General features: G+C 34.9%; 3 protein-coding genes across 4 annotated transcripts; 2 read left to right on the forward strand and 1 right to left on the reverse strand.

Annotated features, from left to right (window-relative positions):
* Positions 1-5,092: 5,092 nt before the first annotated feature.
* Sap30 (SIN3-associated polypeptide 30) lies at positions 5,093-7,628 on the forward strand. The gene is made up of 3 exons (XM_083090470.1): positions 5,093-6,236; positions 6,720-6,947; positions 7,264-7,628. The coding sequence occupies exons 1-3, from the start codon at positions 6,066-6,068 to the stop codon at positions 7,393-7,395; spliced, it is 531 nt and encodes a 176-aa protein (XP_082946596.1). The 5' UTR covers positions 5,093-6,065; the 3' UTR covers positions 7,396-7,628.
* A 265-nt stretch (positions 7,629-7,893) lies between these two features.
* Positions 7,894-12,651, reverse strand: LOC145966397 (uncharacterized). 2 transcript variants are annotated; one of them, XM_083090452.1, is made up of 6 exons: positions 12,441-12,651; positions 11,015-11,184; positions 10,821-10,942; positions 10,480-10,628; positions 10,103-10,277; positions 7,894-9,972 (listed from the first exon to the last, which is right to left on the reverse strand). In XM_083090452.1, exons 2-6 carry the CDS (start codon positions 11,121-11,123, stop codon positions 9,910-9,912), a joined length of 618 nt encoding a protein of 205 aa, XP_082946578.1. In that variant the 5' UTR covers positions 11,124-11,184; positions 12,441-12,651; the 3' UTR covers positions 7,894-9,909. The 2 variants fall into 2 exon arrangements, with proteins under 2 accessions (XP_082946578.1, XP_082946585.1); XM_083090459.1 differs by lacking the exon at positions 12,441-12,651 and adding an exon at positions 11,875-12,259.
* LOC145966379 (uncharacterized) lies at positions 11,641-14,773 on the forward strand. Its single transcript, XM_083090436.1, has 5 exons — positions 11,641-12,224; positions 13,241-13,362; positions 13,442-13,623; positions 13,765-13,964; positions 14,526-14,773. Exons 2-5 carry the CDS (start codon positions 13,254-13,256, stop codon positions 14,698-14,700), a joined length of 666 nt encoding a protein of 221 aa, XP_082946562.1. The 5' UTR covers positions 11,641-12,224; positions 13,241-13,253; the 3' UTR covers positions 14,701-14,773.
* Positions 14,774-15,056: the final 283 nt, after the last annotated feature.

Below are 15,056 nucleotides of genomic sequence, written 5' to 3' on the forward strand. Positions count from 1 at the left end.
GAGAATAGAAAAATGAAAATGGATTCGAATGAAGATGAATTCGAATTGCCCAACCATGTTGGTATGGCTCAATATTGGCCGAACCGGATTCCATTCGAAAATATCTGTATATTATATTCGAAAAATGTTAACGCATGTAGTTTTAAAGATTTAAAATATTCGATTGAACGATTGAAGACTGAATTATCCAAAATTGTCCAATAGAATACCTTGTTGAATGTGTGCATGCACATATGCATTATGAAAAGTTGAATGACTTCAATACAAAGTCAGATTCGTCAAGATACATGTGTACGAGAAGAGTTTTATTTAGCGATTTTATGGCTCGAGATAAAATTTCTTATAAACTTTTATAGCTTATAGCTTTCTATAATTAAAATTTTGAAAGATTCAATTTCGATTATTATAAGTGAACGAAGAAGAAGAGTGCCCTATCTCATAGATCCGATTCCCACATTTTGACGTGCGCGTTACGGTGACACGTTTTTCTTTTCCGAAATGTGTATCGTAATTCTTTATCTAATACAATACGTGGCTATATACGGAACAAAAACAATGATGTCACAATGGCGGGAACCCTTCGAATTCGTACCATCTGCCTTTCGAGGGTACCGAATCGTGCCATGTGGCGATACAATTGTCGCGCCCTGCCGGCCGGTGTTCACCTTTTACCGAATAGTTGAAACAAACAAAATATTATATATATATTATATATATATAAACTTAGATAAAGTTTAATTTGACAGCATATCTAAAGATTCTCTAAAAATTAAAAGTATGTTTTAAATATGTAATAAATTCTTAATTAATTCTTGTATGTTGGATCGTATCACATCTTTCAAACTAGTTTCAACTTTGTTATTTATCAGAAATACAATTTTAAATAAGAAAAAAAAAGATTGCTCCGTAATATAAAGATCTTACAATAAAAATCACAAAATCACGAGAGAATATAATTTTGAAAGTTTAATTTTATTTCTATGTTTACTTTTCCATAGTTGTGATAATTAAATACAACTTAGTAAATATCAAAACCAATTTATATAACGAATCTGTATCTACGTATGTGTATCTACGTATCAATTTCACTTGAATTCTTTTATAAAAATAGTAGTTATTTATAAGTATAAAAACCGACAGAAACTACTTTTTATGAGAGACAAAAATAATATAGATAGTTCTATCTTGACTTTTAGGAAAATAATTGTTGTGCGCGCGAAATTGTAACACATAATCTTGCGGAAAAAGAATTAATCTCGATGTTTCGTGATTCATTAGAGAGAGGGGAAGTCTCTGGTCGAAAATTTCGCGTAGTGAAAAAATAAAAATGAAACGTAGCACGCGCGTTTATACTTGTAACGCACCGCGGTGTGTGTGATGTAACTCTTAGATAACTCATAACTCTCGAGCTCGTAATTCTTAGCGTGTACGACGGAAAGCCGATTATCCGAAACGAACGTAGGCGCGGGGAGAAGCGCGATTTGTTCCAACCGAGCGCTTTTGCGGATAATCGATCGACGAGATGTTGTGCACTAAAAAAAAAAAAATGTTTGCGGCTGTGTGTTTTTCTTTACATATACTGTGCTATAGAGCCAATGTATAAGTATACACCGAGTTTAAGCTTCGTTAAAGCTCATAAATGCTTCCGAGGCTTTGAAACATTGAGACGTAGTGTAATACACGAGCGATGCGTTTATACAAGTCTGTGTCTTGGACAACAGCCGAGATTCCTCCTGGAAACCGGAAGAGGAACTATGTATGGCTATGCGAAAGTGATACAATAATAAAGAAAATAAACACACAAATCGATTATCCTTTCAGATCAGTGAAGAAATATTCGTAAAGGACAGAAATTTGTTTTGCTGTCGATTTGATGAAATCATTTTCATTCGATAATTAATTATAAATTTATGCGAATTATAGAAATTGAATATAATTTTGATAATCTTATAAAGTAGCTCTCTCTTTATCACAGATTCTATTACAAGCGCTATTAAACAAACGAAGCTTTATGCTTTATATTAGAAAACAAAATTATAGTTTAAAGAATGATGCAGAGTTATTTGTTTATTTTTTGATATTATAAAGCTTTCCAAAATTTGAGTTTTGCTTTTTTTCTAAAAATTCTTTGCTACAATTAAAAAATTTAACGCGACTGTTCCTTTATATATTTTCTTTGTAAAAAACGCCTCTTCCTTTAATTATCTCTCTCTTCCATATCTTATATTCAAAATAAAAGAGATGTATAAAAAGATGTATAAAACTTCAGAGATGATTTATCGTACACAGATGGTTTTAATTGTAATTTGCGTCTTAATGATTTAAAATTCGTAAAATTAGAAATTTATAATAACGTCCTATATATTTGCATCTTAATTGTAATGAATAAACTGTTTTAATATCAGTGCAATAACATATTCATATACACATATACATACTTATGATAGACAACATATTTAAAACATTTCTAAAACATTTTATCAAAATTCTTGTGTAATACGATTAGTAAACAGGACTGTTATCAACTAAACAAAAACATATAATCAGCACTGAAAAGAGAAAGAGAACAGACAAAAATGGAAAAAAGCATACAGATAATATGACTAAAATGAATCGATTTTTATGGGGTGTCGCGGAAATATACATATGTATCCATCTCGAGCGCGCGCGAGAAGCCGTGTCATATGATTGACAGGCGAGTAAAATGTCAAGCGAGTGGATCGACGACACGCTTGGCATCTCCACCGCCCGCCGCGCGCTCCAAGAGTTGCGACCAAACTTGTGACCACGTTAAATAAAAAGGAAAAAAATAGGAAAAACGCGTTTTAAATAAAAAAGAGAAATAAATGTATCTAAAATATCCTTTTCTATCACAATAGCACAAATGGGACGCTAAACGGCACGGCATTACGAATGACAGCTATGTGTCCGAAACATCAAAACATCGTTCATAACGTTCGTTACAATGTACAATCGATGCGTAGTAACAAGTCTGGACGCACCTTTATGCTACGCCGCGCTTTGCGCGCGCGAGATGCACCGTCGGTAGGAGAAACGCCTACGTGTAAACACTCCTCTCTGTCTCTCTACCTCTCTCTCTCTCTCTCTCTTTCTCTCTCTCTCGCTTTCTGTTATTCTATCTTGCCCTCCCGCCAACTCCTCCTCGGTCGTTTGCTCACGATCTATTTCGCTGGCAATAACGAGCGCGTATATGATCGTCGAGAAAAATAATCCGAGAGACAAAGAGAGAGAGAGATGTAAGGAGGCATCGATTCTTCTCGGAATCTCGACGCAAATTCGCTCGCTCTTGACAGCTTTCGAGGGAATCGCTAGCGGGAAAACTAGCAGCAACGCGTCCCGATATACGATGCCGTGTACGGCGAAGCGATGACTGAGAGTGCGGTTGATTCGTCGACGAACGGTTATGTCGTCTTCCTCGGGGGAAAAAAATGCCTCGTGCGATGCGTCGCGAGCGAGGCAAAACGCGGGTCGTGCACGTAAGCGCGCGTAGCCTTGACGTCAACGTCGTTGACGCGGCGGAGCGAGCGGGCAAGCGAGCGAGCGAAAGAGCGAGCGAGCGAGCGAGCGAGCGGCGACCGCGGCCGCGGCCGCGAACGTTTCCACGGCCTCCCAGCGTATCCGCGTATTCGCGACTCGCGCGGATCTCACCGTCGTACGTTAATCGCGCGATATCTCGGATAATGCGCGACAAAAGGACATAAATACGGCGAGACGTGCGCGCGCGACGCGTCCGTCCGGGCAGCCATTTGCTGCCGTGTGCTGACGGTAGGACGGAAATAAAAGGTATACGTACGAGAAACGCAGCACGGTAGCGGCCTACGGCCAACGGACACGCTCGCGTTGGGCGGGTCCGGCGGTGCGGACGTACGCGCTGAACTTTCGCGAGCCATCCGCTGAATCTGTCAACGCGACCCGCGAAAAATATTTGGATTTTTCTTACCTGGAACGGGATCCGCTACGGCTAAAAGGATTCTTCAGCTTCGAATATCGCGACCCCACGCCACTCGTGCGGCATACGGCCAGTGTACGGGGAAAATCTCCCCGTTACCATTGGCTTATTTCAGATAAGCCGCAAAAAGTAAGCCAATCAGCGCCGACCTTTTATGTTTTGGTGCGTTTCTTTTTGCCCCCCACCAAATAAAATGTCGGCTGATCGAAAGGGCGGGAAAATGCGTGCGGGCAAAGCTGCGAGTTCGACGGCAAACGCAACCGACCTCGTCGCCGTCGTGGCCGCCTCCTCGAGGGCGGACGCGTCCGACGACCGATCCCGCGCGTCGTCTCTCCCTTCGTTCGCCGATACATCCTCACGACCGTCTCCGCGACATCATTGAGGTTAGGCATCGTTTCTATCGTAGATGGCGCCAGTCGACGCCGAGGCGACCGAGCTGACGCAGGATTGCCAACGTCGGAGCGAAAAAAAATCGACGGAGAAAACTCGAGACTTGTCCTTGCCACGCCGTCGTCTGCTCCTGCCATTTTCTTGTCCAAGAAATTCAATCGCGCGTCCCGAAATCAATTATATTGTTTGGAAAAAAATACGTCGCACGAAAAAAACGCCGTTTTTTCCCACTTTTTATCGTTCGAAGCATCAAGGAAAATGCACGGAAAAGTTAATCGATCGTCTTTCTAGTGTAAAAAGAAACGTATGTTCTTAAGGCCCTACGCACAATAGGAAAAATATTAAATATTACATTTATAGAACGAGAGAAAGAGAAAGGAACCCTTCTCTTCTCTTTTTCTCTTTCTATAAATTTAATATTTAATATTTTTCCTATTGTGCGCAAGGCCTAACATTGGCGTAATAAAAATATGTAGATCGACTTCTTCATATTCACTAGACTTTAATAATGAGCAGAAACTTTAAATCATCATTATATCCGTAAATATATAATTAATATCTCCACGTATATAAATTATCCTATCACATCGCACAAATAGAATTGCTTTCGTGCCGAATCCGATTACGCGAGAATTGTTCTGAAATGCACGTGGAAATCGGCAACAAATGCGATTACAAATCACGTTTAGTAATATTTTCGGTTTAAAGAGTTGGCAGTCATAGTATCACTAGACTTGTGCATGGTGTGGGTGTGGATGTGTGTGTGTGTGCGTGAAATACGAGTAATGCGTGTAGGCTCATTTCACACACCTTTTATTGATTTTCCAAACATTTTGAAGCAGCGTTTAGAAATGTCAAACATAAACAAAAGAGAGGGACCAACCGCACAGCATCGCGCTGTTTACGACTTTGGGTTTTATTCGGGCCGCGTTCAACGCGCATGCGCGGAGAAAAAAAAACGCCGACACCGTCGAGCAACACTTGGCGAGATACCCCCCTCGTCTCGTGGGCCAAACATCTTACGGGACACGCAGTGACGCGCAGTCGAAAACGATATCGTCGTGCGTGCATATGTGCATTCGGTCGAGTAAACAGTAAAAAATCTCTTTCGAGCGAGAGACCCTTGAATTGTTCTCGCGCGTTTGCGTACATTTGTGCGGGAGCACCATAGCTCGAGCGTAAATTATCGGCGCGTGTCGTGTCGTAATTAAAATTGCCCTACGTGCGTACGTACTTGCGTGCTGCGTGCCAACTCGATCTGACCGTTGCCGGCTTCGTGCGGCAGCGAAACTTGGCCGAGATCCCCGTCCGGGGTCGCGGATCTTCCCACGAACCGTCGTCGATTTCCCGCGAACAAAGACTGGGCGACCGGCGAGGTAGATCCGCGAGGTAGACCGCGTCCCAAAAGGGACGGACAGGCGAATCTATAAAGGAGGAGGTAGGGGAACGCTCGGCTCGGCGAGCTCGGGGCCTCGGATTGATCGCGCGCGCGGAAGAAAATTATGAGCGAGCGACGTCGCTTAGCGTGCTGCTGTCATCGTCGTCGTCGTCGTCGTCCCCGTCCCGCGGCCGTCGCCGTCCGTTCCACGATCGGAGAAGGCTTTTGACACGAGCGCAACGTGCGCGCGAATCGTCGTCGTCGACGCGGACGACGCTACCGCTAGATACTAGGCAGCGAGACGAGAATCGTCGTCAGCGGGGCAGAATGAACGGCTTCAGCACCGGCGAGGAGGACTCCCGGGGAGCGGCCGACCAGATCTGTTGCCTCGTCGACGAGGGCGAGCGATGCTCCCGCCCGGCCGGCAACGCGTCCTACAGCAAACGCATCCAGAAAACCGTCACTCAACGGCGGCTCAAGCTTAATCTCGATCACATGGTGCGTATGACATATGCAAAAAACGTAAACGCGTGCGCTTCTTCCGACTGTTTGCTCTCTCCTTCTCTTTCTCAACATCGGTATTTTATGTCGGCAATATTTCTCGATATTTCGATATTACCCGCGATAATTACAGCCACGTGAACAAAGTGATTCAGTTATATTTCGGATAAACGGCGGATACGATGTTAAATTATTACTGTCTTGGGTGATATATCTTAAGAAGTCAAATACCGACAGACGCATTGCTAAACTTGTCACTTTAATGTAATAAATAGTATTTTGTTATCAGATGTTTATAAGAGCATTTTATAAATTTGTCAGAATTTTTTTAACGTTTTATACTTAACAAACTAATTTGAAATACTGAATATGTTTCAATCAAACCTTTTTGTAAACTATGACATTTTTAGATATTATATCTGCATGAAACTATTGTCACCATTAATAATTTTTTATTCTTTTTTTGTGTATTGGGTACAGGCAAGACACATATATATCTGTGATTATCATAAGCAAGTGATTCAATGCGCAAGGACTAAGCAGCAGCAGCAACGTAGGCGCAAAGATTCCGAAGAGGATTCTGGTGAAACTGACAATGATCTCCCAGAGGTTGATCTCTTCCAATTGCAAGTTGGTACTTTGAGGCGGTACAAAAGGCACTATAAGGTTCCCACACGTCCTGGTCTTAACAAAGCTCAGTTAGCAGATGTAAGTATATAATCTTTCCTCAATTTTTAATTCTATTATTTATTTTTTTCTTATAATATATGCGAAATAATAATAAAATAGTAATAATGAGATATAAAAAATATAGACATAAATAAAATTATGTTACATAAATTTTGAATTATTCATATTCACAAAATATATCAAAACATCAATATACATATTACATTTTAGATACGTTTTAAAATATTATACTCGCACTTTAAATATTTTTTAAATAATATTCATGATTTTTGTCATTGTTAAATATTTTCATGATGATAAATTTAAGAATTATTTGAATATCTTTTTGTTACAGACTCTCATGAAGCATTTTAAGACCATCCCTGTAGTGGAAAAGGAAGCTTTAAGTTTCTTCATATATACTGTTAAGACAAATGCAAATAAATTGGATCAAAAAAATGGTTTGAGTAGTAGCGATACAACCTAGCGTGGTCAGAAAATTTCCCATGTCATTGATATATTAGAAATTAGTTATGTGATAAGTATCGATTTTTACTTGTTAATATATACATGTATTTTATAAGAAACTGTATATAAAGTATATATATATATATATATATATATTGTATATGTATATATATTATATATCCTTGACACATACATATATATAATATGTGTATGCATACACACACACACACACACACACATATATAAATATATACATTATATATATATATATATATATATATATATATATATATATATATATTTTCTCTCCAATACATCAAAACCATTGACCATTTTATTTTATCTGTCTTTCACCGCACGTTTCGCAATATTGTACGTAGATTTTAACATGATATAAAGATGTGCGGCCGAGTTGTTGGCGATTTCGTTTTAGAAATTGCGAGCGACAATATATTTTGGAAGAAATTTCACGAAGAGAACAATTATTATAAAATAAACAAGACTTATACAAAATCAATGCATTTTTCTTACATATATCTTTACCTTTATTGAAAAAAAGAACAAAATACATAGAATATATATTCCGTTGTTTCGGGATCTCGATATATATATATTTCCGAGATGTACATGCTAAAGTATATGAATATATGTGTATAAGCAAGGGGACAAGTCAAGTGCACTGTACAATGTTCACTCTATTCTCGGTTTTTATTCAATGTAAAAGTAAGCACAATATGCTTTTTGTGCCTTCTTTATGCTTGTTCATTAATAAACTATTATCATTATTAATTTGCTTTCACAATTCGAATCTTGATAAAAATTTTTATTCTTTTACGAGAATAATAGATTATAAGTAAAAATATATAAATTGCATTCATAAAAAATATTTACAGTGGGTAGACAAAATATTTCAAACATGTATCTTTCTTAAAATTATAAAATATAAAAAAGAATACCTCAATGTATCTAAAATCGATAATTTTTTATAATTTTATAATTATTTTAAAAAACGATACAGTTTATTAATCTTAATATCTGAATATAACAAAATACAAGAAAAGTAAAAATTATCTAACTGAGAAAGTATTTATTACATAATGCTACCAAGCAATAGTAACATAATAAGCTTTAATATTTTATTACATTCATTACAGCTTATAGTTTTTTTGATAATGATTTGACAGATTTTTCTATACCGTTTGTTAAAATCTTTAAACATTTGGACAATATCTTTTTTCAATTAATTTTATTAGAAACTGTTTTCATAGATTTAAATCAGATATCAAAATTTTTTCAATTGATTAATAATCATGCATGATGTAATGTCAAGCTTTTGGTAACATTATATATTGTTATCTAATTCTTTAAATAAATTAAATAAAGATTGACCAATTTTCTTAGAAAAATCTGCAGTGAAGATATTTAAGTCAGTGTACACAAGCTCTGATATTTATGTAATAGAGTAGAATAGTTTCTCTTAAAATACATAGCTAGTTTTGATCTTTATTCAATTCGATTACAGTTTAGTAATCAATTTGATCTGAGCTTGTATTTGCCTAGACATTCTCACTTGGACATATTTCTTATTTTTAGCTTTTTTAGCATTGTATTTGATTGTTATCCTTCATCTGAATTAATATTGTTTACATTAAATTGTTACATTATATTATTGTTTAAATTAATATTGTTTAAAAATAATTATGTAGTTCAACTAATTTAATGCATGCTATTTTTACCCACTGTATACATCTTAAAATTATAATTTATTATATAATTAAATCAACTCTATTGCGAGGCAGCAAAGTTATTCTCAATACAATCTCTTGCAGCAAATTTTCCAAACATTGTATACAGTTTTGTCATATAGCAGAATTATCTTGTTTTTTTTTATCATTCCAGTCCTTTCATTTTTTTTTATCTTAACAAAGCAACCTACTGTAATTTTATAATGCAATATAGGTGCATGGTGCAATATATACGCTTTTATTACAGTCTAACATTACCAATATTATTATTATTGTTATTATTGTTTAATATTAATGTACCATAATAGTAGAGCAGTTACTATTACTTGAATTACCATTATTCTATCACTAAAACTTATATAGCAAAACTCGGATTATCCGAATGCTGAATGACCAAATGTATGATTACCCAAAATCAACATGTTATATAAGCGTTCAGATAACCGAAGTTTGTACTTGTATTACATATCGTCGGTATATTTATATATATTAGCACACATTAGTTATGTATATGATATAGCGTCTGCATGTGATGGAGAAATTCATTATAAAAAAATTTGGAATTTATATCTTCCCCGAATCTGGTTGTTTCTATCACCATAATCGAATTTTTGCAAGTAAATTTTTCTCTTTTCCGGACAATATCAACAGTGTACATAATATATACAACAGTCAGTAATACTATGTTAGTAATATCGTCCTGTACTCTCGTATCTTGCTGCGCTCGAGTGCTCGAATTAGAATAAAATCATCAGTTTTTCCTGTCCCATATGTATCCACCATACAACTTATACAGTTCCAACTTCTTCTGGATCATAATTTTTCACTCTTTTATTGTATGCGATTATTTCCTGCATTAAAATTTATTCCGTTAAATTTGCAAATTGTTTATATAGATAATCGATTACTATATGGCAATAGAAATCTATCAAATATAAATATAATCCTGAATATTTTAAACACATTTTTATATAAACATACTCTCTCGTATCTGGCTCTATCTTCCTCTGCAATTGCCATGTATTTAGATTTTGTTTGCAGATCCGTGCTCATCCACAATTTTCCTAATTCCTTCGCAATGTCACCTACTCCCATCTCGGGGTGCAATTCTCTCATCTTGCCACGTAATTCTTGGCAAAAGTAAAAAAACGCGGATCTACAACATATTAACACAGAGATGCAACAGACATAAGTATCTTAATTGTACAAGCATCAACATTCGATAACTTGTATTGATCAAAATATCTTCATTTGAATATTTTTAGAAAATGCACCCAATGAGATTGTCAAAGCATGTATATGAAGATGTACGTCTTGAAAATAAAATTCTATCACCAAATGTTTACAACTTAACATACAATGCTCGTTTTGGTGCATCTTTGTCTCTGTATCTTTTTGTTCCTCTACGTGTTGGTCTCTCTGGTTCCTCATGACCAGTATAATGTCTATCGTAGTAATACATTTTCTTAGTATTGCAATGCGCATTACCATCTTCCAGATGTACAATCTGCAAAATTCATTCATTAATTTTAACTATTCTACATATGACTTCATATATGATTTTGATTACAAGGCATGTATTAATACATTTTTTGTATCAGTTAGACATGACTGTGTAATTTTTCTTTCTTTGAAATTGTTTACTTCTCAATTTTTCCAAATTTAAATCATTATTAGATCATTGTACTAGTTGTTATACCTCATTCTTCACCGGCACTGCATTGATGATGAAATTTTTACTCTGACCAGTGGACCACTTGGTTTGATTAGTAGAGACACTTGATACATTGTTAGGTTTCATCACGCCTTCTCCGCCACATTCTACAAAAGGAATAATATAAACTATAATATATATCCATGAGGCAATTTTTATATACATACTATACTATATACCTGGTGCCATATTAGTCTGGCCAACAATCATAGTGTCTCTCATTCCAGAATTTAAAGAATTATCGCCAGTTTTTGTAAGATATACATTCTTTCTATCTGATGATTCCATGATTACAATCTCTTTCTTATAATTCAAAACTTGTGACACAATTTATTAAAGCTATAGTTATCTGCCAATAATAATATTCAATTATTCTCTATACAAATAAAAGATAATATATATATGTGTATATGTGTATAAGGTTTGTGCCAAATTTTAAGACAACAACCGCTCATCTTAGACTTGCTCCAAAAATGAGAATTTAATTATTTGACCGATTTAATGCAAATAATATTTCAATATTTTAAACATGTTTAAAATGTCAATGTTTAAATTATTTAATTAGAAATAGAAATAGAGAAAAGAGCAGGAGTAGAAGAGAAAAATTTTTTTTAAATTAAAATCAAATTCTCCTTTAGCTATCTTTCTCTTTATTAATATATTTTATTATAAATTGTCTTGTTTAACATATTATTTTGTTATTATTCTTGAATACTGAAATTAAAATGCATTTTTCAATTATTATTAAGTAAAATTTATAAGAAAAAAAATTGAATATTAAAATGAATTTGTTAGATTTGTTCTTTTTGGCTGTAGATTTTCTTAAAACTTTCAAGAATGCACTTATATTGTTTCATAAAAGTCAGAAGAAAAAAATGCAAGTACATAAAGGAGAATCTATATTGCAGCTCTATATCGTCGAATTTACGCGATGTCCTCTCTTTTTTCTCCGGAATAACTACCAATGAAGAATTATGAGAATTTCTACAAAACTGCAAGTAAAGTCGCGTCTCGGGCACTCGTTCGATTAATTGCTTACCAGACGTCGCGGACGCGACACTCGAAGTGGGAGGCGTGGGTTCGTGATCGCGTAAGAACCAATGATCAACGAAAAGAGAACTGTCAAACACGTTGGACGGATAATCTCACAGAGATTAATAACCGAGCCCAATAATCGATGCCTGCGTGAAACGAATGCAACTATCGTGACGACGAGGCAACATCATACGTGAGAGTAATCGCGACCATCGTCCCGCGGATGATAAAAGAAATTATCGCGAAAGAGCGAGATACAACGATTTGATTGCGTTTTTCCAACTTGACGTCTCGACGCTCGCGAGAATTGTCAACGTGACGACACGACACGACGTTGGATGGAATAAAAAAAAAGTAAGAGACCGGAGTAAAGACCGGAACCCGACTCGGATGTAACAGTATGCGATGTCTGACGTATATGTAATGTGTATGTGTATATATATTATATATATATATATATATATATATATATATATATATATATATATGTATTGTTACGAGTGTATATGCATGCTATGCGCACGGCTATATACATGCATAGCCGCACGTATGTAGTACATTATTCTTCACCTAAGGATCCGCTCATTCGCGCGGGTATCGCATCTTCACGATTACGCGATGACTTTTCGTAAACGACAATCCCTAAGACGTAATGTCTGCCGTTACACACCTTCGTACGTGTATATATGTATGCGTACACCCGATAATTGTCGCGCGAAACAATCAACGCGTTATGTATCGGGAACTCTTCGTCGAGATAGCAGCGTTCGACTACGTAACATCATGATACTTAGTTGCGCGACTCTGCGATATTTTCTCAAGGCTGAGCTATCCAGCTTGTTGAAACGCACCGATTGGCTAACGAAGGCTAGGGAATTTCTGGGGAAATCTTTTGTACTCGGCGATATTTATTTTTTAAAAGAGATAAATTTCATACATCATCGAATATCGGGTTGATATTTATCGTAATTCGTTGAAAATATTGAAAAATAAAGAAAGTGTAAATATTGAAGCGCGTTTCGCAAAAAATGTCTCTTGAATCGCCATTTTGTGACAAGGTGTACATTTTCGATTATGGCGGATTGAAGAGCCAATCAAAAATCATTACTTCGTACTTTCGCTTACGAAACCTTCGTAACTTTAGTTTTTTAGCGCCATTGAATGATTTCGAATCGTATCGCTTTTATCTTATATTATATAAAAAAAAAAATATACGTTGGATCAATTGAAAATTAGATTCATAATAAAAGTGAATTTGATTTTGCGTAGACACGCTTTATATGTAATGAATAAAATTATTTGAATTGTTTGGACGGTGTGAGAAAAAGATATATTACACATGAATCGCAAATTGCATAAATTTTTTTCAGCCATATTTTACACATGGATACAGTAATTTGCAACAAGTGCTTTGTCTCGATTTATAAAGGAAAACCGCCTTATAATATTACACAATGTGGTCACATTTATTGTCAGGATTGCCTACAACATGGTAATCGATAACGGAAGTAAATTTCAACTGATTAATTTTCCACTATTAATTTTTTACCATTGCATATTTTCTATTGCAGTGAAAAAACAGTGTTTTCAATGCAAATATATTAGTCCCGCATATTTACTGTTAGAAAAGCCACTGATGCCTAAGAAGATCTCGGTTCTTACGCCTTTCACCGAGATTTTGGAAATACTATTAAACATGGAGATATCTCAGAGCAATCAGTTGACAATAACAATGGAGCGCTTTCGTATTCTTGTATATAAATTATATTTCTCATATTTCTCTCACTTATTTTTATATATTTCTTAAATATACTTTATACTTCTTTTATTTTCCTATGTATATCTTTAAATTTTGACAACGATACAATAATGATATGCGATTGTACGCTTCAAGGACGACAAATACGAGATGACGAAAAGATATTATTTTCTATTGCGACGCAATATGAAAATATTGCTAGACAAGTGTATGTATTTAAAAACTGAAAAAAAGAAGCTCGACGAGGAGCTGCTGCAAATGATGCAGACCACTCCGAAATCTACATCAAATACGATCAACTCCCAGCCTTCTTCTACGATTTCACTAAACACACGGTAAAAAAAGCACAAATCAATCGAATGACATTGATTTTGATGCATCTTACGGCTATCGCCGTATATTATTTTAGAACGAAATTAAATCATCCCACACAGCAAAATATATCATAGAGAGATCTAAGAGATATCTAAATATCAGAATATCTGATTTAAATAATGCTACTCAGATATGACTGGGATATCTATAAGATATCTTCCAGACTGCAAAAATGTATGATTTTTTCATCTGAGATATGATATCTGATCTTGCAACAAATCAGATAGAAAAGATTATATTTTCGTAAAAATATTATTAGAATATTTTGATAATTAAGATATCAGATATTCTGAAGATATCAGATATTCTGAAGATATTCAAGATATATCAGATATCAAGATATCTCAAATACAACAAAAATTTATTGACGAAATGCTATCTGATTTACGTCTGAGATATAGATTGCTGTGTGGGATTATTAATCGTTACTGTATGTAAAAAGAATGAAAGCAAAAGATATCTAAATAATGTGATTCTTTTTGTTAATGTTCTCTTGTTCTCATTGATCTTACTATTTACAGATATTCCTCAGGATCGTTGAGTCATCTGAAATTTTCTAATTTGAATTTGTCTGATGCGACAGATATATCTATGCAATCCGTTAATCGAAGAAATCGGTATACAATCGATGATAGTATTTGCATATTTGACAATAATAGACTTCCAAAAACGACCAATCTCCTTTTTCACATTTAAAACAATTCGCGAATTACAATTTTGTAAAATAAATTCTTTTCTTTGTATCATTTTTTATAATTACGTTATTTCAAACTCGTTATATCATTTTGTTTAAATTATAAAAACAAGCGAGAATTAATAAATTTAATGTGCAATTAAAAAATGGTGATTAATCTTGTAGAAAAACATTAAGTTCTTTTATGTATTCTGTGAAAGATTATATTATATGTGAAACATCGTGTATATATATAATACATTTTAATTACTATATTTTATAATTTGATTATAATTATAATACTAATATTATAGTTTATTATAATTATACATACATTACAATTTATTACATTATTTTTTATACATTATAATGTTTGGTT

This window comes from Camponotus vicinus, unplaced genomic scaffold (assembly GCF_025532165.1).
Source record: "Camponotus vicinus isolate PSW18456_S1 unplaced genomic scaffold, iyCamVici1.0 SCAF_1, whole genome shotgun sequence".
In the NCBI taxonomy this organism is placed as follows: Eukaryota; Metazoa; Arthropoda; class Insecta; order Hymenoptera; family Formicidae; genus Camponotus; species Camponotus vicinus.

Coding starts and splice junctions, on each gene's coding strand:
- LOC145966397 (XM_083090452.1), bottom strand. CDS start 11,123: ATGGAATCATCAGATAGAAAGAATGTATATCTTACAAAAACTGGCGAT. Junction 10,278..10,479: donor GATGCACCAAAACGAGCATT/GTATGTTAAGTT, acceptor AATATGTTGTAG/ATCCGCGTTTTTTTACTTTT. Junction 9,973..10,102: donor ATAGAGCCAGATACGAGAGA/GTATGTTTATAT, acceptor ATTTTAATGCAG/GAAATAATCGCATACAATAA.
- Sap30 (XM_083090470.1), top strand. CDS start 6,066: ATGAACGGCTTCAGCACCGGCGAGGAGGACTCCCGGGGAGCGGCCGAC. Junction 6,237..6,719: donor AGCTTAATCTCGATCACATG/GTGCGTATGACA, acceptor TATTGGGTACAG/GCAAGACACATATATATCTG. Junction 6,948..7,263: donor ACAAAGCTCAGTTAGCAGAT/GTAAGTATATAA, acceptor TTTTTGTTACAG/ACTCTCATGAAGCATTTTAA.
- LOC145966379 (XM_083090436.1), top strand. CDS start 13,254: ATGGATACAGTAATTTGCAACAAGTGCTTTGTCTCGATTTATAAAGGA. Junction 13,624..13,764: donor TGGAGCGCTTTCGTATTCTT/GTATATAAATTA, acceptor GTACGCTTCAAG/GACGACAAATACGAGATGAC. Junction 13,965..14,525: donor ACGATTTCACTAAACACACG/GTAAAAAAAGCA, acceptor TACTATTTACAG/ATATTCCTCAGGATCGTTGA.